At 39.4% G+C, this 27,671-nt stretch overlaps 1 protein-coding gene across 5 annotated transcripts in view; it reads right to left on the bottom strand.

Annotated features, from left to right (window-relative positions):
* Positions 1–27,671, bottom strand: part of Exph5 (exophilin 5) — a 93,457-nt gene that overhangs the window by 41,336 nt on the left and 24,450 nt on the right. The window contains exon 1 of one of the 5 annotated variants that reach the window (XM_004856515.4): positions 19,582–19,755. The exons of 3 other annotated variants lie outside the window; for them this stretch is intronic. In XM_004856515.4, the coding sequence (XP_004856572.2) occupies positions 19,582–19,619 (38 nt within the window). In that variant the 5' untranslated portion in view covers positions 19,620–19,755. Of the gene's footprint in view, positions 1–12,838; positions 14,891–19,581; positions 19,756–27,671 lie in introns of those variants that run through there. One more of the 5 variants, XM_004856517.4, reaches the window with a different exon arrangement.

The raw sequence follows: 27,671 nt of genomic DNA on the forward strand, positions 1-27,671 counted from the left end.
ATCTAAAGTGTAGAAGACTAGTTATGCACCTGGAGGTTAGACTTTGAGTGTCAATTCCTTCTTCTTTCTATATTTATATGATCTCTTTTTCATTTATTTACCCAAACTGCCTCTGAAAGTACCCAGTATCACTTTCATATTTATCAAATTATATTGAATTACCTCTCATGTACTTGTCTATCTTATCAGGCTGTCGGCTCCTTGAGAACAGGACTATGTCTCAGTTGGTATCTCCAGGGCCTCACATGCTCTCTGGTTGTATGGTCAACTGATAGATATTTGCTCAATTTGGGGGTTAATGAATGAGTTCTACAAACTTATTACTCCATCATTTGAAGAAACTCCTTCAGCATTTGACATAAGTGAGAGATGTGATCTTGTACACAAATTGAAACCATTATATAAAAAGTAATTTTCCATGGAAATAATACTACAAAGCTAATCATAGCCAATTCTTGCAAAGTACTTTTACTGGGCCAGGCATGATTACACATATTAACTAATTTAGTCTTCACAAGTACCCTTGTGAAGGTAGATAATATTATTTCCCATTTTTAGCAATGAGATTAAAATAACGAGGGTAAATTAAATTCCAACAGATTGGGTTGAATGCTGTCCCTGATCTTTAGTAACTGTGATTTTAATCTCTCTGTACCTCACTTTTCTTATCTATAATAGTGCATGAAATACCTACACCTGGCACAGCTGAAATGCTGATGAGACAGATGAGAAAAGGTGTGACTCTTCCTTTGCCTGTGTCATCCAGAAGGGGAAGTTGTGTTCAAATGACAACTGTCACACTCCTCCCCCTCACTTCCCTTCACTTCCCCTTAGTCCCATGAGGATGGACTGGGACAGCTTGCCCCAGTGTTCTCCTGCCACTTCTGATGTTAAAGGTAGCTCTCTGATAGGAGGTACTGCTCAGCTGAGAGCCTCAGTGCCCCTCCCCATTCCTGCCACTCCAGGCCCTGCTGTTGCCTCTCTGAAGAAGGGCCAGGGAAACTGCCCTTCATAGGGTAGAGATCAGGAAGTGATCTGAGCCTGTTACCACCACCCCCCCGCCCCGATCCCTAAACCTTAAAGAGTCCCCGAAAGTGGAGGCAGTCTTGACTTCAGCTCCACCATTTTCTCTGATATGGCAGCTGCCATTCAAGCAGCCACTTCTTCCCAAGGCAGGAGCAAGCTTGAATTTGAACCAAGCAGCAGAATTAAGTTTGAACCAATCAGTAGGCTTAAATTAGTAGTCTCAAATTTGGACCAATCAGCAAGCTCAAATTCAGACCAATCAGCAGGACTGAATTTGTTTGAATCACAGGCCTGCTGCTGCTCTATAAAAGTCGCACTCCTCTTACACTCTTCTGGTTAGCATAGAATGGCTTCCTCCTGTGCACTGACCCTCTGTGGTACAGCACAGTCCTTTTCTAAATAAAGCCTCCCCTTATCATCCTACTCATTTATTTCTGGGATACTGTAGGCTTGGGAAGTCCTATAAATCACCTCAAAATTTGTACTCTGGATAATGTTGGTAAAGCTCATCAACTTAAAGAAAAAGAGCTATACCCATCAACTGGAGACTGGATAAAGAAAATGTGGGGTTTAAAAAAATAAAATGGAGTACTATTCAGCCATAAAAAATGAGAAATTAGAGACATTTATAACTAAATGGATGCACATTGAGGCGATACTCTTAAGTGAAATAAATAGGACACACATGTGAAAATACCGAATAGTTTCTCTAATGTGAGAAACTGAAAGTGTTAATAAGGACTAAAAGGTATAATAGATACCATGAAATAGGAAGAAAAAGGGCAAAGGGGAAGGGAAAGTGGGAGGGGTAGGGGAAAGGAAAGAAGGGAATGGAATTACTATGAGAAAATGAAAAAAAGGCAACAAAGTCTTTGTAAATAGGGAGGAATGGAGGGGTTGAAAGGAGGGCAGGGGAATGGGGAAAAATAAGAACCAAGAAAGATTATGTAAAAGTGCAAATTTCCAATGATAAATGTCATTATATTGTATACCTAAAATGTACCAATGATTAGAATGAATAATTGATAATGCAAAATAGGAAGAAAAGGTTCAAAGGGGTAGGGGAAGTGGGAGGGGTAGGGGAAAGGAAAGAAGGGAAAGGAAAAATTATGAGAAATGGAAAAAAAGGAAACAAAGTCTTTATAAATAGGGAAGGGTGGAGGGGGTGAAGCGAGAGCAGGGAAGGGGGAAAAAATAAGAACCAAGATACATCATGTAAAGGTACAAGTTCCCAATGATAAATGTAAATGTACTGTATACCTAAAATGTACCAATAAAAGAATTTAAGGGAAAAAAAAGAAAAAGAAAAAGAGCTATAAACACTAGGGGTAGCTAACCCTGAAGAATTCCAGAGACTGGTGGCAGAAATCAACAAAGCTCAGCAGAGATTGGCAGCAGCAGTCACTGGCAGTGTTCATCAGCAGTGACCAGCACTGAAGGCAGAGTAAGGCAGTAATAGAGACCAATAGAGACTGGCACTGTGGGCCAGTGATGACTGGCACTGACCAGTATCAGTTGGCAGCATCTAGTGCTAACCATGAGTGACAAATGGCAGCAATTGGTGATGTCTTACAGGCATCAGTGGAGACCAGTGGAAGCTGCTAAGAAGAACTCCAGATAGCTGCCAAGCATTAACCTTGACCACTGAGGAACAGACTGGGGTGGCTTAGAGCCCCAAAGTTATAATAAAAGGCCTGAGAGCTACACACACTTGAAATTCCAGAGCTGTAACACCAAGCACTGAGAACCACTGGCACTCAAGGCCCACAGCTGCTAGGCATGCTGCACTTTGCCAATTTTCAAATGCTCTCCAATCAAGCAAAAGAACCTTCAACTAGCAACACTGAGTCACTGTGACCTGTGGAATGTGCAGGCTAGGTGGTAAAGATGATGGAGGGACAGTGGTGGGGTGGAAGTTGTGTACCACAACCCCCAACATAACAGAGGTCAATAGCAGTAAAGAGAATGAAGCGTAGGTTTCTCCTTTTCTTAAAGAGAAATGCAAAAGCATGAACTGTTTGGCTTAGGCCCAATAGATTCCCTCCTACATCTCCACATTGTATTTAATCAACAGCGTGCTTATAAGAAAACCAAAGTTTGCCGTGTATTGTTCGTAAACACCCTTAGATGGCACATTCAAGGTAGGGAGGCCACTGTGTAAGGCTCCCTGGTGGCCACTGTGCCAGCCCCCACACTGCACTGAATGCACTGTCTGAGGTATGGACTGAACAATTGCTAATAATACCACACCTTGTTCAAAAAACATATACTAGTATCTAAAAACATAATACTATTCTAAAGGCAAATAAGGCAAATAAACATGAACTGAGAAGAGCATACACTTTTATTTCTTATAAACCTAGTTTTCTGTCAAATTTCTGAAAATAATCATTCTTTGATACAATTAATATTTATTTACCACTTATGTGCCAGGTACTTTTCTAGGTCCTTAGATTATAACAGTGTACAAAAGAGACAAAAGATCCTCACTTGGCTTGCAGCCTATTAAATATTTCCATCATCTTCTTTGTCCAAATCATCCTGAATTCTCACCCAATCCACTGCAAGGAGCACCTACCTTGCAATCTGGCTCTCTTTCCATCCAGACTCCGTGCAGCAGCCAGAGCAACTGCCAAAGAACAAACCTTCAACAGCTGAATTTTAAAGATAGAATTGGCCTTTATTGCTATTCATGAATTTGGCAGCATCCCATCTACCAAACAGCTCCATTGGGTATGCTAGGTTGATTAGTTTTTGTAAGAAGGCTTGAACATGTACAAGGAAACAGGATAAGACACAAAATTAAATTAACATCAGGGTATTTCAGGTTACTTTCTTTACAAGGGCTAAAGTAGAGGAGATTTTTTTATGCTGGCTCAGGTTGACTCTGACTCTTGATTGATTGTGGTGAATCTTCTGAGTGTTGAGAAACTTGGCATTTTTTAGTACTTTCTTTCAAGTTTGAGTCCAGCCTTGGCCACATAGTGAGTTCAAAGCCACCCTGGACTACATGGTGAGATCATCTCAAAAATAAAACAAAACAAAAAAACAACAAACAAACTAACAAAACACAAGTTGGGCTTCTACCTAACCTCAGAGTGTGTAGAATATGATTATTTCCAGTTTATTTTCTAGTGCTTGACTTATTTAACACTTGCTCTACTCTGCAGAATCTCTGAACTTTTTTTCATGCTAGTTGTCTCATCACTAGATTATCAGCTCCCTTAAGTGACAGAGTTCCTGAATACAAAGGAAACACTGAATAAATATTTTTTGAATAATCCAACAAATGAATACAAAAGAATTAAAGACTAGAGTTTTAAGCTTTTGGATCCCTTCATTCCCCTTTATAGAGATGCTCACACATCTTGCACTGAAACTTGTGAGTTGGGTATTAGGATTCTATACATTCAGGGAAGTTTCTCAAAGCTACAAAACTGGACATAAATGACTCTTGTAAGTTGTTACGGCACAACTGCAGGACAGGTTAGAGTCAATAAAGTTCTGATCCACAGACAGAATGTATGATGTCAACACCTTATATATGTTCATTATATTATTCCTGGCTTCTTTTCAAAGACAGCTACATCTTAAATTTTAATCACATCTTCTGTCTGCTAGTTATGTAGAGTTAAGTAACAAGATACAACTGTACTTGTGAATATCTAATTTATCCTTTCTTCTTTTTCATTAATAAGAATGAAGAGAATATTTTCCTTCTCATATTCAGATAATTTAATGCTTATTCTTAGAACATGTTCTGCCAGAAAAAGAAGACAGAAAGAGGAGCTTAAGCAAATTCACAAGGTTAGAGAAAAGTGGACCTTCCAAAGATTCATCTTGGGTCCAGGCAAAAAGGTCAAAAGACTATGTTACATTCACTTCTCATACAGTAATTAAAATCCACAATATCCTTTTCAACTTAATTCACCCTCTGTATTATGCAATCTTAAAGGTGTTAGGAAATCAACTCAAATTTAACTTTCTGGAATTAGCTTCAACTTTAAAGAATTAAATATGAGACTTCCTTCCCCTCCCATCCCACTCTCACACTCTGATCAAATATATGAACAAGGGGGAAAGATAGACTTCAAATAACTATTCCATTCTTTTGTTTGTTTTGGGTGAGGGTGCTGGGTATTGAACCTAAGGCCTCACACATGCTAGGCAAGTTCTCTGCCACTGAGCTACATCTGTAGACCAACTATTTTATTCTTAAATAGCTTTTAGAACACAGAATGCTGAGGAAATGGACTGAGATTTCCTAAATGTCACCACCATGAAGGTACCTCTCATCAAAGATACCAGAGGTTAGAAAATTCTATGACTTACCAACCATTATCCATTGCAGTCTCTACTCACTGGGTCAAAGAAAGCTTGATGTTTACATCTATTGAAGTTCATTGGTTTGGATTACAGTTTACAATATAATTTCAAAAAGACTTAACCTGTGAAGTTACCCTTAATCAAATGATTGCTGTGTTTTCCAAGTCCTCTAGCACAACTGCCTTGGAAAGATCACTGTTGTGTTTACACTGCTTTCTGCAACAACTTACAAACCAAACTACCTGAAAAACCACCCCATCTTCTCAGAAATTATTGCAGAATCAGTTGCAAAGGGCTTTATTCTTCCTCAGATCCTACTCTGCTATGATCATTAGAATTATTACTCTGCTGATAAGTTATTCCAAACATACACATATTATCATATGGTATCATCTCATCCAGAAGACCTAATTAAATTTTGTCTTTAGATGCAATTACATTTATTTACCAAAACATACTCTTGTGAAGCACTCCTAGAATGATTCTATTACAAAATCTGTACCTAGATTGAAATGAAATAAGGCCAGCAGTACAAATGCACAAGTGTACATGTCTACTCAAAATTATTAATTTTTAATGGAAGCCCAACTTTGTGTAAAAGATATTGTTTTGGTAACATCACTGCTATGTGTTATTATTTGATGTGATTTTAACTTTCAAGTTCTAGTATATAAGTTATTCTTTCTCAAGCATGAGAACAAACAAAATTTGTGATCATTCTTTACAATGTATTAAATACTTTATCATGAAATCTCAATGGGTCTTTAGAGAAAAGGCCTAAATGAAGCTTTGTTACAAATACAAATGACAATGTATCATTGGAGTATATTGTGTATTTTAAATGAACATGCTTCTGTGCATCATTAATAGGTATGGAATAAGGGTACTTAGTCTGTAAACAAGCAACCCATTTCTCCAAAATGCAAAGAAATGTTAGTATTGTAAGAAAGCAGTACACCAGGTGCATTTTATGGAAGAAAAGTGAAATGAAAAGAGTTGTTTACTTGGTATATGCATATGGCTGTGGCTATTCCTTATTAACAATGAACTTACATTTAAAAAGTTATTATCTTTTTAGCTTTGAAACACTTTGGCCTTGATGGTAAAAATGTTTGTTTTCTTTTAGGTAGGACAAATAAATTTCTAGCACAGAAAAAGATATTTGAGTATCTGATTCTCCTCACCGTTTTGTTTTGCTTTGTTTGATATCATTCTGGTACCTCTATTCTCTTTACCAACATCCAAAAATAGGACTCAAGCTACAAAAGTAATGATTAAGCATGGAAGTAGATCTATCTGAGAGAATGAATCATTTTTTCTAGGATATAAAGCTCAAGATGTGTTGGGAGCCTGTCCCACTCATAGCAAAGTGGTCATGGGTAACTGCTATGCTTTGGGTCACAGGATTCCCAACTTTGCATTTCCCTTGCTAATCGACTGAACCAGGGATTCATGCTTGACCCAAAAGCTAAGCATGATCAAGAATGCTGCCCAGCTGATGCACTGTATTTTGTACAGTGATTAATAATTAAATCAGGGCCGGGGATTTAGCTCAGTGGTTCCTTGCAAGCGCAAGGACCTGAGTTCGATCCCTGGTAACAACAACAACAAAAAAGAATTAAATCATGCCTTTCCTTTTGGCGTGTCCCAAAATCATGAGGACAAGCAAGACAAACTAAAATGATACAGTGGTCACAAGACACACAGAGAAAGGCTTTGAGCAGTATTGTGAAGAAGCCATGAGACAACAGAGTCACACACAGACAAAAGCCATGGGGCAGATGGGAAAGCTGCAAGAAAATTAGCCGTGACAATGGAAACAAACAGTGAGAGGCAAAGCCAAAAAGCTGAGCCACATGCCTGGTGATTACCAGCCTCATCAACTGCAACCAGAATACTGCCATATTCTGGTCAATATTCCGGCTCCCAAGGACCGGTTGTGTGCTTTCCTGTGTTCATTCATTTCCCATTCTATCCTTACAATAAAGTGCCACCCTCCACTTGTGGCAAACTACTGTATGTTCCTTGTCACCTTGGAGAGCATAACTAAAACATCCAGCCAGCTGGGCAGTGGCGCATGCCTGTAATCCCAGCCCTTGGGAGACTGAGGCAGAGGGTCACTGTGCGTTTGAGGTCAGCCTGGAGTACATAGTGAGACTCTATCTCAAAAATTAAAAACAAAACAAAACAAAAAACAATAAAACAACCAGCCATAAGCAACATGTAGGAATATTTTTCCAAAGGAACTTTTTAGTATCTGGACAGGAAATTTCAACTGTTAACAAAACTGACTTGCTTTGCCATTATAAAGTCTTTTTTATTTTTTAAATTATGAAATTAAAATTATACTTAATGCCAAAGACTTGGAAATCACAGAAAAACTTGGAAGAAAAAAAATTATGCTTAATGCCCAGAACCAGAGATAATCCTGTATGTATATATACGTGTGTTCATCCAAGTGTTTTAAAGTAAGGGTAAGGGAACTGGAACTCTGCTTGTCTTGTTTTGGCTGAGGTATGAAAGTAAGAGATTCCACACATACAAATGAGTTACGAGAAGACCAGTCAAGGGAACTTGCTTGGTAGAATTTATGAAAACAAACAAAACCCAGAGCCCTCTTGTTAGTGTTACGAGTCCCATCATCCACACTGGGTCAGGAGAGTGGAGACAGGAGAATTTGTGAAGAGGTTTTATTTAGAGAGAAGGGCTTTGACAATTCTACTAGAAGAGCTTAGTCATATCCCTCACAGTCTGGGGTGAAATCAGTCCTTATTTCTAGGGTTCTCAGGAAAAAATGGTGAAAATATTTCTGTGGATGAGACGTGAGCCCTAGGACAGGCTATGAAAGTAGGGGACTGTTACAGTTCACGTTGTCTACAGCTGGCTCAAAGGGTAAAGAAACCTTAGTAGAAAGAGGTTGTGGGTGAATCTCTGCATTCCCAGCAGAGAGCAGGGGATAGTGTATCATCTGCATCAAAGGAGTTGCATAAGAGTGCCTGCCATGGGCATCTCTGAAAAGCCCACATGAGCACAAATGAGAAAAGAGGCAGATTTTAAAACACCTGCCCAACCCAGAGAATTTGAGGTCACCCTGCAACTACTCCAGTCAAGCAATAGCTTTTCAGCGTACATTTCCCATCCAAACTCGTACCTCTCCCTCCATCTACCACCATCCACTTCAATCCTGGAGTGATCAAAACCCCACCATGGACATGGTGGGGTAGAGGCTAATGGGGAAGGTATCTCATTGGAACAAGTGATGGCTGCACCACGGAAAGTGGCTCCTCCTCTTCATAAAGCTGGAATTAACCTGGGACTGGACATTGTAATTATCTATTGAACTGGGACTGTGTTTTCTTCCAAAGTGACCAAATGACTTTCATTATATAAGAGTGAGCAGTTCATGGGAATCCTCTTGTTATTATTTAAGGAAATAGAAAATAAAAGCAAAATGTTTTCTGATTATATTCCATGATTCCCACTTGCTCAACATGCTGGTTATACATGTATGCATTTTTAAAAAGTGCTCTTGCATTATACATACTGTTGTGCAATATATACTTCAAATTTAGCAGTGTAGTAAGAATGTTGTGCTATATCAATATTCTACCATTGTATCCTGTGACTATATGTACTTGGTTCCCTATTGTTGGATATATGAGTTATTTCTAATTTTTCAGTCATAATAGTGAACATAATTCAAAGCTGGCATTGTGTACATCTCTGATTATTTCTGTAGAATAAATTTCTTTGAAGTGGATTTACCAGGCCAAAGGATATTTTAATAACTTCTGAAATATACAGGCAAATCACTCTAAAGAAATGTTATATCAAATTTTTCTTCACATGAAGGTTCATTTCCCATATCTTTGGCCCTAATAGTTAATACTATTTTTAATTTTTGCTAATCTGAAAGGCCCAAGGCAAAGCAAAACAAAAACAACAGTTCAGTCTCTTTCCTTTCATTTTTAGATACCTGAACATTATTTCATGTCCATTGGATATGAATTATTTATAACTTATCTGCTCAATACCTTTGCTTATTATTTTAACTCATTTTTCACTGAAAATAATGGTTCTATGATGTTCAAGATAAAGCATCAAAAGAATGATAGAGTTGGCAACTCTCAGTATTTGCTTCAGAGTGTAGCTCACAGGCTGGTCTAAACAGCATGAACCATAAGCCCAGCAATGCTGAAAACTGCCACAGCCCAGTGCTGAAAATTGCCTTCTGTACACCTTCCTTGGTTGTTTGCTTCTTCTTGTTCTTGCCTCTGTTCAGGCTGGAATAAGTACAGAGATGAAATGTGGCCCAACTATACAGACACAGACACTATCACTATCTCTATCTTTTCCCAGCTAGCTGCCCCAGACTGCCATGAAAGCATAAAATTACTGCCTGAGCTGATATGAGTGTGTTGGGGCTGAATAGCAGAAACGATCAGGTGATGGATTCCAATCCCTTTGTAACATGAGCTGATGAAATAACATCTATATCTCATTTTTCTTATATGTGGAGCTCAACTCCTCATGTCCAGCCCCTTGCTTGCCTGTCTTGATTGGTTTCCCATTACTCACTCATTTAACCCCTAAATGTCAACCATTCTAAACTCCTTGCCATATCCTCTGGGCCATTTTCCAAGTTTAACTTTTGGTTACAGTTTCCTTCCTACAGATTCTTTGTCCCCGTCATCCAACTCAGTGCTGGCTCTGAGCTAAAGGGTTGAATAATGTCTTTTTGACTGAAAAAAAAATCCAGTTCAACCATAATGAGCATTTGAATGTGTAAGGATGATATGAAGACAATGGGAAATTTAGGGTCTATTAGTAGAAAAAGATACCTACAAAGTAGCTGTAAGAAAACACATGACAGGACAGAGCATGTGTAACAAAACAAAAACTCTTGATTAAGGACCATGAAGAAGAATAAAATTAATTCTAGCTAAGTGCTGGAAGAGCATTTGTGAAGATGGATCTTAAAGGACAGTTTAACTAGATTTTCTGTAGTACAAACTCCATTAGGAGAGTGCCTAATCCACCACTTTTCATCAATAACGATGCTCATTCCCCAGTGAATGACTTAATGATCTAGAAAGTAATTTTGGTGTGTGTTTACGGGGCAGGGGGATTCTTTGGCATGGAGAATAATCTGAGCAGAGGAAGTAAAGTAGTAAATGATTTAGCTTTGTTTTTGTTTGTTTGTGATAAGTGGTATACGAAGTTTTTATTTGCCATCCTTACATCTGAAAAACTTCCTAAATTTATTCATTGATATCAATCATTAATATTTTCATTACTGTCCCATGTCACTAGGCTATAAATAAAAGTCCCAGAAACTCTGAAGTGCTCTCAATTCCTTGGTAAATACACAGGAGAAGATTCAATACTAAGATCATAGAAGTCTTCTAGAGGTTCAGGTAAAAACAGAGCTTGAAGGGGAAACTAATGATTTCTTTTTGTCGGCTCATTCACACAAATACCAACATACTGCATGATTGCTCCTTGCTGTAACGAAGCCAGAGAGAAAAAGGTGCCAAACACATCCTTCACTTCTTTTGTGTCAGAAAATATTTTGTGCCTTTCCCTATTTAAAATGTACTGAATCTAAAAGTAAAATAAAAATAGTTAAACTAAATCCCATTGCTATATGCCACATTGATAAAAATTACTGAAGGTAAAAGAATCATACCACAGTAATATAAGTTTTAGTTTAGAAAAACAACTCATACATTAACATTTTTGTTTTAAAGGAAAAAACACAATAACACGTGTACCATAGGTCTACCAGCACAGTTTGAAATAGTTAAAGCTTGGAAACAGCCCAAGTGCCCATCAAATGGAGACTGGATAAAGAAGATGTGGCTCTGGGCTGGGGATTTAGCTCAGTGGTTCTGCCACCTGCCTCGCAAGTGCAAGGATCTGAGTTTGATCCCCAGTACCAAGAAAAAAAAAAGACGTGTCTTTTTTTTTATAAAATGGAGTACTACGCAGCCATAAAGAATGACAAACTAGAGACATTTATAGCTAAATTGAGGCACACTGAGCCATACTCTTAAGTGAAATAGGCAATCTTTTTTTTTGGTACCGGGGATTGAACTTGGGTCCTTGCACTTGCACAGCAGGCAGCAAAACCACTGAGCTAAATCCCTGACCCCTCTTAAGTGAAATAAATAGGACAAATGTATAAATACCACATAATTTCTCTGGTGTGAGAAACTGAAAGTGTAAATAAGGATTAAAATGAATAATTGATAATGTGAAATAGGAAGAAAAGGTCCAGAGGGGTAGGGGAAGTGAGAGGGGAAGGGGAAAGGAAAGAAGGGAACAGAAAAATATGAGAAAAGGAAAAAATGGAAACAAAGTCTTTGTAAATAGGGAGGGGTGGAGGGGGTGAAGGGAGGGCAGGGGAATGGGGAAAAATAAGAACCAAGATACATCATGTGAAGATACAAGTTCCCAATGATTAATGTAAATGTATTATATACCTAAAATGTACCAATAAAAGAATTCAAGGAAAAAAAAATAGTGAAGGTGTAGTTAGTGCAAGTTGCCAAAGGTGATGGAAGGTTTGAGGGCAACCAGCAGTGAGCACAATAAGCAAACTCCAGCCTTTTTCTTTAGGACTTTAGTCTCCAAGAGTGACATGAATGGCTTTTCTGAAAATTTAAATATTCCAACTATGAATTAAATTCAAAGTATGTTTCTTAGAATTGATTCAATGAAAGTGTTAACAAGCCATAATTGGGAATTGTTCTCCCCATCCACCTTCCACATATCCATACAACACCACCTTTAAGGGAACCCTCTTTACAAAGGCTTTCCTAATAAATTCAGCTCTTACCCATCTTTCTATCATTTGTTAACTCTGTTTTGTTACCTGTAAGGCCCTTAGTCTTGTGCAGAAACTATAACATTATTTAAATTATCCTATCTTGTTTTCTCAAATAGATTATAAATTTCTTAGACCAGTGATGGTGAACCTTTTAGAGACTGACTGCCAAACTGCAACCTAAGACCCACTTATTTATCACAATGTCAGCACTGCAATTAAACCTGAATACTGAAGTTTTAGTTTAGAAAAACAACTCATACATTAACATTTTTGTTTTAAAGGAAAAAACACAATAACACGTGTACCATAGGTCTACCAGCACTCTTAGACCCTACACTTTGTAGTTGTCATAGTAGATTGCATATCTCATACAAATCGTAGGTCCTCAAAATTTTTTTCAACCATTTCTTATTTTAATACAAATGAAAAACATCACTCATGTGATCCCTCAAAATGCTGGGATTTATTTAAGAAAAACTAAACTGTTGATACACTTGGAAAGGGGTATTCCTTTCCTTTACCATCATGTATGTTGAAGATATAATTCTTAGCCTTGTTGCTCTGAACTCAGAAGTGTGTGTTCAAAATACACAAATTCTAAAACAACAAAGCCAAATGATCTTCCAGGGATTCATACTGGTGTATACAGCTTACCTGGGTGTTGGTACCCCATCGTAGAATGATGGCTTTGCCTCCCTCTTCAGTGACTCTGGACAAACTTAGAACCAAGATTCACAATGCCCTGTGCTGGTTTTTCAGGACACAGTGAAGTGGGGATCACCAACTCACTGCAAGTGAAGTATTCTTCTGCTGAACCTGAACCTAAGGGGAGGGTATGCTGAAAAGATAGCTTGCTGCAGGGGCTGGGGATTTAGCTCAGTGGCACCGCACCTGCCTCGCAAGTACAAGGTCCTGAGTTTGATCCTCGGCACCAAAAAAAAAAAGAAAAAAAAAAAAGATAGCTTGCTGCAGCTCAAGGAGGACAAATAGCTACATGAAATGTCCTGTTTTTCATTTTTTTCCTCTCTGGTGTCTTAACGATCAGTCAGTCTTAATTACATTTGTTTAGAAGTGGAGAGAGATAAAGCTCCTGACCAAAGTCCAAAGCTGAAAGGGAGGAAATGAAAGCATCCACATTTTCCTCTTGCTTGCTGGGCACCTGCTGTCTGGCAGGCTGTTCACCAGGCTTGCCTGTGTGGTAGTTTTTGTGGGCCAATCAGTTGTCTGCTCTGTGGTCAGGTGGCTACTCCCAGTTTCTCCCCAGAAGCCTTTCACCAGGCCATCTGGAACTGGGGAACATTTCCAAGCTTCCAGGCCAGAACTATTCTTTAAAATCTGCCCACCATTCCCCTCACCCCCAAACCTGGTCCCAGGCCTAAAACCTGGCCTCAACTGGTAAGACATAATATACATCAAGAGAAAAATGTCTCTAAATATTTCGAAGTTAATAGAGGAATTGAAGTTCTTTAGTATTCAGATATTTTACCTCACCCTGGACTCACAAACTGGAGTCCATTTGGATCCATTAGTTTCTGGGTAAACAGTAAGTTGAATACTAAAAACTCATCAAAGCTAAAAACCTGAATTCATATAAAGACTCCTTTCTCCTTCCTCCTACAGCCAATCAGCCACCAAGGCTCACTAATTTGACTTGAATTAGCTATTTCCTGCTAGTTCTTGAATCTTTTACCTTCTTTTCATCCCTGGTCAAGGCATTGTATTAGTCCATTTTGGGTTGCTATAACAGAATACTACAGACTGGGTAATGTATAAAGAAAAAACCCCTTATTTCTCATGGCTTTGGAGGCTGCAAAGTCTGAGAGCATGACATCAGCATCGGTAAGGGACTTAATGGTATGTCATCCCATGGTGGAAGGCAGGAAGAGAACATGAGAGTAAGTTAACCAGAGGCAGCCAAACTTGCTTTTATAACAAGTCCACATTCATAACAGCCAGTTCATTCCTGAGATAACAGCATTAATACTTTCATGGGGGCAGAGCTCTTATGACCTAGGCATCTCTTATTAGGCTCCACCCCCAACATTATTCCACTAGGGATTAAGTTTCCAAGACAGTAACTTTGGGGGACACACTTAAGTCCCTACATAAAACCTCTATTCTAATCCAGACTTCACCCAGAGGCATGCACCTAAGAAAATTTGACTCTTAAGTATTTCAATTTGACTCTAAAAATTTGCTCTAAATATTTCAGTGGTTCCTCTTCACTTCCAGTTTTGTCATACCAGAGTCCTCAGCAGAGCACACAGGCCTTCCATGATCCATCCACTCTTGTCACCCTCTAGCCTGTGCTCTTGCTCATCACTGCCTTTCAATTTGTATTCCAGAGAGAGGATGCAGACAGTGCTTCTATCTCACCAATCTTTCACATCTATGTGCCTTTCCCAAATGCAGCACACTGCATGCAGACATCTTTTTCACCTTCCTTTACCCCTCCTCTCCTTGAAGAATCAGTTCAGGCATCATTTTCTTTAGTATGGGGTTAAATGACTTCTGTGTCCCTGTACATAATTGTCTTATAATTTGCAACATTGTAGTGAATATACAGTCAGTTCTCCATAGTCTATGGATTCAAAATATTCCAAAAAAGTCCTTCTGCATTAAATAGCTTTTTCTCTTGCCATTATTCCCTAATTAATATAGTATAACAACTATTTATATAACATTACATTTTATTAAGGATTATAAGTAATCTAAAGATGCTTTAGATTACTAAAGTATACAGGAGGATATGCACAGGTAATCAGTAAATACTACCTCATTTTATTTTATTTTTGTTTTTTTGAGACAGGATCTTGCTTCATAGTGTAGGCTGGCCTGAACTCACTATGTAGCCCAGGCTGGCCTCGAACTCATGGCGATCCTTCTGCCTCAGCCTACCGAGTGCTGGGATTACAGGGGTACACCACCGTACCTGGCCTACGTCATTTTATATAAGAGATTTGAGCATCTGTGGATTTTGCTTATTATGCTGTTTTAAAATCCCTCTCCTTCACTTCATTGAAAGATAGTACAGAGCATTTTTTAAAATATCTCCAGTACAAGGTGCCTAGGAGGATCCAAATATCTCTCCTAAATAAATGAGTGTTTGCTGCTGAACAGAAGTGTTATTGAATCATTATATAGAAAAACATACTATGGTAGTCTCACTGTAAAGAGGAACACAGAGGTACTCAACCTCTCTCCCCTGATGCTGTGAGGCCCTGAGAGGAGGGACCTGAAAGCAGTGACAGGTAGCAGACAACTGCCTTCATGTTGTAAATGGAGGAGCTGGTTATACTTAGCAACTCCAAGAGAAAGACATAAAATTGAAATGTCACTCCCAACACTAAATGCTGGTTGACCTACAGTTAAAATCCTGATGACTACTTGCCTCCCAGGAAAGAAAGCAGATCCAAGCCAAAGAAGTAGCCAGGGCCTGGCTTACTTCCTGATATGACCTTACCCTCAGAAATGTAGCATTTTCCATCTTTAGGGGGCTGTCACTTGTGAGTGCCCAAAGTGCCTCAGAGATGAAGCTGAGATAAGCTGCAGAGAAGCATGTGTACTACTTGAATGATAAAACTATTATTGATGTTTTGAGGAACTGTTTTCAAATTGTGCTATTTTTTATGAGTTGGTCTGTGGAGATATGTAAATAGTTTTTAACAAAAAATTGTATTTATGTGTCATTTTGCTCCTGAGAATGCTCCTTAAGGCTCTGGGAGGCCCAAAACAAGGTGCTAAAATGTCGACACATGGGAAAGTGGAAAGAAAGTTTGGGAGAAAGCTGAACCCAACTCTCAGTAGAACTGGGTGAGAGTGGGGTCGGGTATGGCTTTGAAGGTGGGTACAGCTACTCTGGAGGGAATATGTTACTCATAAACTGTTTAAAGACTCTGCCTGCATGGCAGTGGCAAGGCAATTAAACAACCCGTGGATAGACATGACCTAATTTATTGACCTTTCCATTTGTCTTCTCTGGAGCCAATGCTATACTGTGACCTATGGGTAAAAATGAGTTTCGGTGGGTGAGAAGGGAGATTATTGAGGATGGTGTGTGGAGCGGGGCAGAGCCTGTGGCCTCCTTGATGTCATCAAGGAGGAAGAGGTATCTGGGAGCAGACCCGAGTGGAGAGGTTGCCATGATCTTCCTTACATCCTCCCCTATAGAAATATGAGGCATTGTTAGACACCCCACACACATACTAGCACTTTTTTCTACGAGGAATGAAGAACCTATAGCCACTACTTAGGAACAGCTTTCAGCAAGCAGAGAGATCTTTCTTGGCTCCTGGTGATCCTGAAGAGGAGCTTCAAAGTACAAGCTCAAGGGCATATGCTACAAGTGAGCCATCAAGTTAGGTCTACCTCAAATAGCACAGTTCCCAAAGTCTTTTGCATATAAGTCTTTTATGGTTTCTGGGAGGAAAAAAAGGGATCCATACATAAAATACATAGCATTAATCTTAAAGATAGGCATTGAACACAGTCACTTAACAGACAATGGGAAGAATTTCTGACAACAGTGGGATTCAAGGAACCCAGTTCATAAGGCCAGGATCTTATCACTTTGTGGCTATTCACCATTTGTGTTTTTGAACCCATACTCACTGGGCAGTAAAATAAAACAAAATTAACACAAGTAAAAAGTGATTCTACCAGTTGCCAGACTAAACAGCTCCAGGGGCAGAAGGTCCTTTCGATTTTGTCAAGTAATTTTTTTTTGTGGGGGAGGGGGGGGTACCGGGGATCGAGCTTGGGACTTTGCCAAGTGATTTTAAAGTACAAAAATACTAACAATAAGGTTTATTACATTTGTGTCAGGCGCAGCCCTCTTATTTGACCTTTGCTAGGATCCCAAGCTTTCTCCTCCCAAATGGCAGGTTTTTGTGTGGAAATTAGCAGTTCCTCACCTCAAGCAAAGGAGCATAGGAAAGATAGGACACGTGAGGTCCATGACCCAAGGGCCTAGGCAGCCAGGATAGGATCCCTTGGTACATATTAGAGTCACCCAAAGAACTTTAAAAAAACCACCATTATCCATACTAAATCTTATTTTTTTTTTTTGGTACCAGGGATCAAACTTGGGACCTTGTGCTTTCGAGGCAGGTGGCAGAACCACTGAGCTAAATCCCCAGCCCTAAAAACACCATTATCAACCTAGTCATAGAACAATTAATCTAGAATGTCTCGGGGTACCATCTAGCATTGATAGTTTTGAGAATTTCCCAGATAGCTGTCGTTTTAGCTTAGGTTGAAAAGCTATCTTAGCAGAGCCTGTGGCCTAAAACCTGTCATCACAGATGCCAGACAGACACATCAGATGTGTCATTAGCCTCAGGGCACAGGTGGACACATAGAGAGAAGAAGTATAGAGAGCACAGAGAAAACAAGAGCACAACTCCCTGGAAGGTTGAGTCTCAGCACCTGCCACTCCAGCCTTCATTACTGTAACTGAACTGAAGAGTGTGTAGCATTCATTTAGAAAGTCCACTCCTCAGCCCCTCTAGCCACTCCTGCTGCCCCAGAAGTGCTTCAGAGTGCATGCTTAGGCCTAGGGCAGCCCATTCACAGGCTGGCTAGAGATGCATCAGGTGACTTGGCATGATGGACATGACCACCAAAATCTGGACCAGTGTGAGTCAACCAGTTGGAGAATGCAGCAACATGATGTGAGGGAATTAATGGCACCCTGGGAGGAGGGAAGTGTAGGCTGTGAGCGGCAAGTAGAGTCAGTGGCTGATCCCTAGAAGCATCTTCATTTCCTAGGTTCTTCAAATTCTAGTTCCAGTCCAAGCATAACTTTTCCATAAAGCTCCCTCTACCTAAGGGCCCAGGAATGAGATTTTCTTCCTCTCTACCCAAACACCTTGACTGCTGTATGCCTGACAGATCCTGTCTTGGTCCCCTTCCTGGAAAGAAGATGGAGAAAGGAGCAAGGTAGAGAGAAGCCACAGCACAGAGAAGCAATGGAAATACAAGGCAACTCCCAGAGGTGCAGAAGCAAGACAGAGAAAGCTTAAAGGAGCAAGGAATGGGCATGGGCAAGAGTAGAGGACAATGAGAAGAGAATTTTCAGTTAGGGAAGCTAACTGGCAACGAGAGAATGCAGAATCTAAAGGATGAGAGTAGAGAACGGAAATTGAAGAGAAAAAGAAGACATGCAATTGTCCTTTCCTTCTCTGCACTGCAAACAGGGAGATAACCTCTGCTGGCTGCATTCCCCAACATAATCTGCCAAGCTGCTTCTAACCAGTTTCCACAAGAAACTGATAGGTTAGGGGGTAAGAAGAAAGGTAAAGTCAAGGTATTTAGTCTCTTCTCCCTGCCTCATGAAGAACTTCTGGAAATGGCTGTCTCTCACATCTCCAACTCCCTGATCATACATGGTCCCCCTTTCTTTTAGGGGATCTAAGCCTGAGGACTTGGTAATGCCATCTGCTTCCTTTATCTCTTCAGGCAGTGGTGTGCTAGAGCTGGCTTGTACTGGCTCACATCAGCAGACTGTTAAATATTCAAGAATTTTGCAACTGATCATTAAACTTGCTAGTTTGAAATTGGTCTACATACCAAATCAGGTGGCCCCTCCCCAAGAAAGCCAGTTACCAGTACATGACTGATTCCATCTGGGGTGGTGGAGGCTTCTTATTGCTATTTACCTCTGCTTTGCCTCACTCTGCCCAATTGTTTTCTTGCTTCTTTTTGTCACCTGTGGCAAATTCATGACACAGAATACTATTTTAAATACAGAGCAGTTTCCATTTTCCTGGTTGGGCCATGACTGACCTACAGACAATGGTCACCTAAAGAGCTCTAGCTGATCTGTAAGTAGGAAACATTAAATTCGTAACATATGAAGTTTTTGATTTATCTTCCTACTTGTCTAGTCATCCTTTTAATAGTTTATCCTTATGGTCAAGTAGCTTTTAAAGCAAATTAATTTTGTTATAAATTTGAAATGAATACTACTTCTTTTGGAAAAACAAACTCCGTTTCCTCTGCTCTCACACCACAGCAATCCACATGGAAGATTTCTGTGATCAGAACTCACATGGGGATTTCTTTCCACCAGCAAGCAGGCAATTCTGTAGTGAACACCAACTATATGTCCTCTAGGTCAATTCAACTCTGACACAGATGACCTGGAGATAGTGCCCCCAACCCCACAGACTTTAGATGCCAACAGAAAGCCTCAGGTTGTTTTTCCCGTGCTTCTGTCCCACTGGCTATAAATTAAGGTTCCCACAACCCCCTCCTCACCAAATTGAGGGAAACACATTTACTGGATTATTATAAAGAACAAAGGTTAGAAATGAAAAGATGCATAGGAAGTCATGTTGGAAGGGGGCATGGAGCTTCCAGGCCCTCCCCACTGTGCCACCCTCTAGGAACCTCACCAAGTCCAGCCGTCTGGTAGCTCTCTGAACCCTGCCATTTTCAGCCTGTATGGAGACTTCACTGCATGATCACAGTAGGGGCCGGGGATTTAGCTCAGTGATTCCGCTGCCTGCCTCGCAAGCGCAAGGACCCGAGTTTGAACCCTGGTACCAAAAAAAAAGTGAATAATTTTATATTATATGAATTTTAACTCAATAAAACATGTTTAAAAAGTAAATGTAGACAGTTCTGGCTCCAGGGAAGGTTAAATAACCACTTTGTACTCTGTCTCTCTTAGTGAATGTAGCCACAAAACCTGGACAGAGCTCACAGAGCAGTTATCTGAGGGCTCTAAGTAGTAGTATGCACATTGTGAAAGAAAACAAAGTACCACTGAACCAATCATGAACTTATTCTTTTTCTGTCTGTACTGAAGGCAGTCTGGAGTCAGAAGTGGATATTGTGTGAATTGAGAAAGTTCCTGAAAAGACCCCTAGTTCAGGCTTGAGGAGCAGAAAAGAGGTTTCCTGGCAGCAAGGGCAGTGGTAACAGGGACCCATAGGGATGAAAACTCTGAGGGGAGGGAGACTTCAGCTCTGATCTGAGGTGCTGTGGTCCTAAGGGGATGTGGTGGACATCCTTTACTTTTTTTCTTTATCTTCCCACCAGGGAACAGAAGACTGAAAGGGGAGTCCCACGGAACTACAAAGCCAAGCAAGACTCTATAGAGAGGATCTCATGGAAACAACTCTGTAAAGCAGTATAGGAAATCAGCTGTCCACCCAGAATTGTATATCCAACAAAAGTATCCTTCAAGAATGAGATTGAAAGAGGGCTGGGATTTAGCTCAGTGGTTCCGGAGCCTGCCTCACAAGCGCAAGGTCCTGCATTTGATCACTGGTACTAAAAAAAAAAAAAGAATGAAAATGAAAGAAAGAGATTCTCAGTTAAAGAAAAGCACAGAATTTGTTGGGAGTAGGAAACTTGGAATACCTGGAATGGTAAAGAGCTATGAAAGTGGTAAACCTAGGTATATAAGCCATCCCTTGGTATTCACGGGGACCTCAGTTTGAGGATAACCTATCACCACCACCCTGTGAATACCAGAATCTATGAATGTCCAAGTTGTCACATAAAATGGCATAATATTTGCAAATAACCTATACACATCTTCCCATATACTTGAGTCATCTCTAGATTACTTATAATATTAAAACAATGTGAATATTGCATAAACAGTTGTTATTATGTTCTATTTAGGAAATAATGATAAGAAAAAAACTCTGTACATGTTGGATACAGATGTAATTATTTTCAAATATTTTTGATCCATGGGCTGGTATTATACCACAGTGGTAGAGAACTTGCCCACCATCTGCCAGGCCCTGAGTTCAATCCCACGCTCTGCAAAATAAATAAATAAATAAATAAATAAAATAACTGAGTGCAGAAAAATTTATTGTTCCACAGTTCTGGAGGCTAGAGATCAAGGTGTGGGCAGGGCTGTGCTCCCTCTGAGGGAAGGATCTGTCCTGGGCCTGTCTCCCAGCTCCTGGTAGCTCCTTGGTTTGTAGAACCATCACTCTAGTTTGCACATGGCATTCTCCTTCATGCCTTTCTGTGACTAAATTTTCCTCTTTTTTTTTTTTGTATTATATTCTTTTATTGGTACATTGTAGGTATACAACACAATTACATTTCTCATTGGGAATTGTATCATGTTTTCTTGATCATTGCTGTGGTTTGAATGTGTCCCCCAAATGTCTGTGTGTTGAAGACTTGTTCCCCAGCCTGTAGCACTCTTTGGGGGTGGAGGAACCTTTGAGTGGTGGTCCTGAGGTCTTTGGGACCGTGCCCTCCAAGGGGGTTGGGAGACCCCATTTCTTTCCCTTTCTCTTACCAGTCATGAGGTGAGTGGTTTATGTGCTGCCGAGTGCTCCCATGGTAACATGCCTCCAAGCCACAGGCCCAAAAGCAACGAGGCAAATGGATGGATGAAATTTCTAGAGCTATGAGCCAAAATATAATGCATCTTGGTTCTTATTTTTTCCCCATTCCTAGCCCTCCCTTCATGCCCTCCACCCTTCCCTATTTACAAAGACTTTATTTCCATTTTTTCCATTTCTCATCATTTTTTCCTTTCCCTTCTTTCCTTTCCCCTGTGACTCCCACTACCCCTACCCCTTTGGACCTTTTCTTCCTATTTTACATTATCAGTTATTCATTCTAATCATTGGTACATTTTAGGTATACAATATAATGACATTCAGCATTGGAAATTTGCACCTTTACATAGTCTCTCTTGGTTCTTATTTTTCACCCTTGCCCAGCCCTCCCTTCAACCCCTCCAGTCCTCCCTATTTACAAAGATTTTGTTCCTATTTTTCCATTTTCTCATAGTAATCCCATTCCCTTCTATCCTTTCCCCTACCCCTCCCACTTCCTTCCCCTTTGCCCCTTTTCTTCCTATTTCACATTACCTATTATACATTTCGTCCTTATTTACACTTTCAGTTTCTCACACCAGAGAAACTATTCAGTATTTACACATGTGTGTCCTATTTATTTCACTTAAGAGTATTGCCTCAATGTGCATCCACTTAGCTATAAATGTCTCCAATTTCTCATTTTTTATGGCTGAGTAGTAATCCATTTTATAAAAAAACCCCACATTTTCTTTATCCAGTCTCCAGTTGATGGGCATTTGGGCTGTTTCCAAGTTTTAGCTATTACAAACTGTGCTGTTATGAACATGGGTGCACATATATCACTGTGGTATGAGTCTTTTAATTCTTTGGGGAAGATCCCCAGCAGTGGAATAGCGGGATCAAATGGGATTTCCAGTCCTAGTTCTTTGCGGTATCTCCATACTGATTTCTACAGTGCTTGCACCAGTCTACACTCCCACCAGCAGTGGAGCAGGGTTCCTCTTTCCCCACAGCCCCACCAGCATTTGTTATTGGTTGATTTCATGATAGCAGCCATTCTTTCTGGAGTGAAGTGGAATCTCAGCGTTGTTTTCATTTGCATCTCTCGAATGACCAGTGATGTTGAACATTTTTTCATGTATTTATTTGCTATTTCTACTTCTTTGTCTGAGAAATGTCTGTTCATTTCAGATGCCCATTTTTGCATTAGGTCTTTAAATTTGGGAGGTCTGATCTTTTTAAGTTCTTTATAGATTCGAGATAGTAGACCTTTGTCTGAGGAAGAGCAGGTGAAGATTTTTTCCCACATTGTGGGTTGTCTCTTCACACTGCTGGTGGTTTCTCTTGCTGTGCAGAAGCTTTTTAATAAGAAGAGACCCCACTTGTTGGCTGTTTGTGCTAGTTCACAGGCAACTGAGGTTTTGTTCATAAAATCTTTTCCTACACCGATGTCTTCAAGGGTTCTACCTAACCTCTGTTCCAACTGGTTCAGGGTTTCTATTTTAATATTTAGATCTTTAATCCATTTTGATTTTAGTTTAGTGCATGCAGGTCTAGTTTTAATCTTTGGCAAGTTGAAGCCCAATTTTTCCAGCACCATTTATTAAAGAGGCTATCTTTCCTCCGGTGAGGGTGTTTGGCTCCTTTGTCAAAGGTGAGATGGCTGAGTGTGTCTAGCGTTGTTTCTGCATCTTCTAATCTGTTCCACTGGTCCTCAAGTCTGTTTCTTTGCCAGTACCATGCTGTTTTTATCACAGTAGCTTTGTAGTATGGTTGCAGGTTGGGGATTGTGATACCCCCTGCCATGTCTCTGTTACCTAGAATTGCTTTTGCTATTCTGGGTCTCTTCTTGTTCCAAATGAATTTTTGGATTGTTTTCTCAAGGTCTATGAAGTATGCTGCTGGGATCTCAATTGGAATTGCATTAAATCTATATAGCAGTTTTGGAAGTATGGCCATTTTCACTATATTAATCCTTCCTACCCAGGAGCAGGGGGTGTCTGTCCATTTTCTGATATCATCTTCAATCTCTCTTTTCAGAATGCCATAGTTTTCAGAGAAGAGGTCTTTGATTTCTTTCATTGGGATGATTCCTAGGTATTCCAGTTTTTTGGATGCTATTGTGAAAGGAATTATTTGCCCTATTTCTCTCTCAGTGAGTCTGTCATTGGTGTAGAGCAATGCTATTGATTTTTGTGTGTTAACGTAACCAGCTACTTGACTGAATTTGGTTATTAAGTCTAGAAGACTTTCGGTGGAGTTCTTGGGGTCTTCTATATAGAGTATCATGTCATGTGCAAATAATGACAATTTGACTTCTTCATTTCCTATCTTTATTCCTTTTATTTCTTTCTCTTGTCTAAGTGCCGTGGCTAATGTTTCCAGAACTATATTGAACAAGAGTGGTGATAGTGGACATCCTTGTCTTGTTCCTGATTTGAGTGTGAAGGATTTCAGTGTTTGACCATTTAGTATGATATTGGCTGTTGGTTTTTCATAGATGGCTTCTATCAGTTTGAGGTAGAGACCATCTATTCCAATTTTTTGTAGGGTTTTTTTTTTATCATAAATGCATGTTGGATTTTGTCAAATGCTTTTTCTGCATCTATGGAGATAATCATATGGTTTTTGTCCTTGGCTCTATTGATATAGTGTATTACATTGATTGATTTGTGTATATTGAACCATCCGTGCATCCCTGGGATGAAGCCCACTTGATCAGGGTGTATGATCTTCTTGATGATCTTCTGCATTCGGTTTGCCAGTATCTTATTAAGGATTTGTGCATCTGTGTTCATTAGTGAGATTGGCCTATAGTTCTCCTTTTCGGTTGGGTCTTTCTCTGCTTTGGGGATCAAGGTGATGCTTGCTTCCAGGAATGAATTTGGGAGTATTGCTTCCCTTTCAATTTCATTGAAGAGTTTAAACACTAGTGGCAGCAGTTCCTCTCTAAATGTCTTGTAGAATTCAGCAGTGAAGCCATCAGGGCCTGGGCTTTTCTTAGGTGATAAGTTTTTAATTACATTTTCAATTTCATTGGTTGATATTGGGTTGTTTAGAATTTTTAGGTCTTCTTCCTTCAACTTTGGTAATTCATATGTATCTAGGAATCTGTCCATTTCTTCTGTGTTGTCCATCTTATTGGCGTATAGGTTCTGGAAGTAGGTATTGATGATCCTCTGGATTTCTGCTGGGTCTGTTGTAATTTCACCCTTTTCATTCCTAATTGCATGGATTTGGGCCTTTTCTTTCCTTTTTCTGACAAGGTTGACTAAAGGTTTGTCAATTTTGTTGATTCTTTTGAAGAACCAACTCTTGGCTTCGTTGATTTTTTGTATTGTTCTCTTAGTCTCCATTGCATTGATTTCTCCTCTGATCTTTATAATTTCCTCCCTTGTATGAGCTTTGGGGTTGTCGTGCTCTTCTTTTTCTAGAAGCTTGAGGTTCAGCATCAGGTTGTTTACTTTGGCTCGTTCTGTTTTCCTAATATGCTTATTCACTGCTATGAATTTCCCTCGTAAGACTTTCATTGTGTCCCATAGATTCCAATATGTTGTACTGTCATTGTCATTTAATTGAAGGAACTGTCTGATTTCTTCTTTAATTTCCTCTGTGACCCTATTGCTTATGCAGAAGTATGTTGTTCAATTTTCACGTGTTTATGAAATTTTTTGAGTTTCTTTTGCTATGGATCTCCAATTTCATCGCACTATGGTCTGATAATATACAGGGGATAACTTCAATTCCTTTGCACTTACTTAAACATGTTCTATGGGTGAGTATGTAGTCTCTTTTGGAGAATGACCCACGTGCAGCTGAGAAGAATGTGTATTCTGATTTTGTGGGGTGGAAGACTCTGGAAACATCTGTTAAGTTCATTTGTTCAAGAGTTCAATTGAGTTCTAGTATTTTATTACTTATTTTTAGTCTAGTTGATCTATCTATTTGTGACAGTGGTGTGTTTAGGTCCCCCACTACAATTGTATTAGTGCATATATGACTTTTCATGTCCGTTAGTATTTGTTTTATATAGTTGAGTGCACTAGTGTTTGGTGCATAGATATTTACGATTGTCATCTCTTCCTCTTGGATTCTTCCCTTTACAAGGATGTAGTGTCCTTCTTCATCTCTCTTAATCAGTGTTGGTTTGAAATCTACTTGATCTGCAAAGAGGATAGCTACTCCTGCTTTTTTTCGGGTTCCTGTCACATGGAGTATGGTTTTACACCCTTTAACTTTCAGTCTATGAGTTTCCTTTTGAATGAAGTGTGTTTCTTGTATGCAGCATATGGTTGGATTTTGCTTCTTGACCCATTCTGCCAGTCTGTTTCTTTTGATTGGTGAATTGAGACCTTTAACATTGATGGTTATAACTGAAACGTATTGACTTATCATTGCCATGATATTTTCTTTTTGTTGGGTTGTCCCCTTTACATTTAATTTCTTGTCATGCCAGATGGGTTCATTCTGCTTTGCTTCCTGGGGTTGTGATCCTCAATGTCTGTTCCTAGGCTATTGTGTAAAATTCTTTGGAGTGCTGGTTTGGTATTCATGAAGTTCCTAAGGTGCTCTTTGTCATGAAAGTTTCTTATTTCTCCATCAATCTTGAAAGATAGTTTTGCAGGGTACATCAATCTGGGTTGGAGGCTGTTTTTTTTTAGGGCTTGGAATATGTCATTCCAAGCTCTTCTTGCCTTGATGGTTTGTGTTGAGAAGTCTGCTGTGATTCTGATGGGCTTTCCTTTGTATGTGATTTGTTTCTTTTCTCTGACTGCTTGTAGAACTTTTTTCTTCTTTTGAGTCTCTGGAATCTTAACAATTATATGCCTATGTGTAGATTTTTTTTGATCAAGGCTATTTGGAGTCCTATATGCCTCACTTATCTGTATGTCAAGCTCTTTTCTCCTGCTTGGGAAGTTTTCTGCCATTATTTCTGTAAAGAGATTTTAATTTTCCTCTTTTTGTAAGGACACCAGTTGTAATAGAATAGGAGCCACCCTAATGATCTAATGATTTCTTTTTTTTTTTGGTACTGGGGATCAAACTTGGGACCTTGTGGTTACGAGGCAGGCAGGGGAATCTAATGATTTTATTTTAATTGATTACCTCTATAAAGATCTTCTCTCCAAATGAGGATACATTCTGAGGTACTGGGGATTAGGATTCCAACATTTTTTTTTAGAGAACACAGTTCAGCCTGCAAGAGTAAGGCCGGTTTGATATTTTAAAATTGGTTACTGTACATTGCTACATCAACAGTCTAAGGAAGAAAAACAATATGACCATATTAACCGATGTCGAAAAAACATTGGATAAAACCTTTCAATACAAAAAATAGAATCTGATAAAAGGCACCTGCCAAAAAATACTTAGACCTAACATTATACCTAAAAGTGCAAAACTTAATACTGTACTTGGCTACAAAGAAAGGATGTACAATTTCAACACTACTGTTCAATGTCATGCTTGAAGTCTTAACCAATATTAGGCAAGGAGAAGAAATAAAATACATACATATCAAAAAGTAAGAAATGTAACTGCCTTTATTTGAAGATGACATAATTGTCTACACAGATGGCCCAAAAAGTTTACCAAAACTTAAAAGAACATTGTAGAATAAGTGAGTTTAGCAAAGTTGAAATATACTATGTTGAAATCTAACCTTCAAGGTGTTGATACTAAGAGGTAGGGCCTTTAGGAGGTAATTAGGAGAGTAGGATTAACACCCTACAAAAAGTTTTGAGAGGGAGACTTTTGGCCTCTTCCACCATGTGAGTAAACACAGAAGGCATCATCTTCAAGGAATGGGCTCTTAGTAGGTACCAAATATGCCAGCACCTTGATCTTGGACTTCCCAGGCTCCCGAACTATGAGAAGTAAATTTCTGTTGCTTATAAATGATCCAATCTAAGGTATTTTATAATAGCAGCCCAAACTAAGACAAAAACTAGAACTCTTCATACACTGCTGGTAGGAATGCAAAATATTATAGCTTTGGGGGAAAATAATTTGTCAATTTCTTATAAATTAAAGAATAAGATCTTTCAATTCCACTCCTAACAAAAAGTTATCTTTACACAAAAATCTGCACACAGATGTGTATAGCAGCTCTATTCAATATCATCCAAACCTGGAAACAATACAAATGTTCTTCAGTGGATGACTGGATAAATAACTGTGAT

The sequence above is a fragment of the Heterocephalus glaber genome, unplaced genomic scaffold, assembly GCF_053883595.1.
Source record: "Heterocephalus glaber isolate CG9 unplaced genomic scaffold, H.glaber_assembly_v1.0 deba00001429, whole genome shotgun sequence".
Lineage (NCBI taxonomy): Eukaryota > Metazoa > Chordata > Mammalia > Rodentia > Bathyergidae > Heterocephalus > Heterocephalus glaber.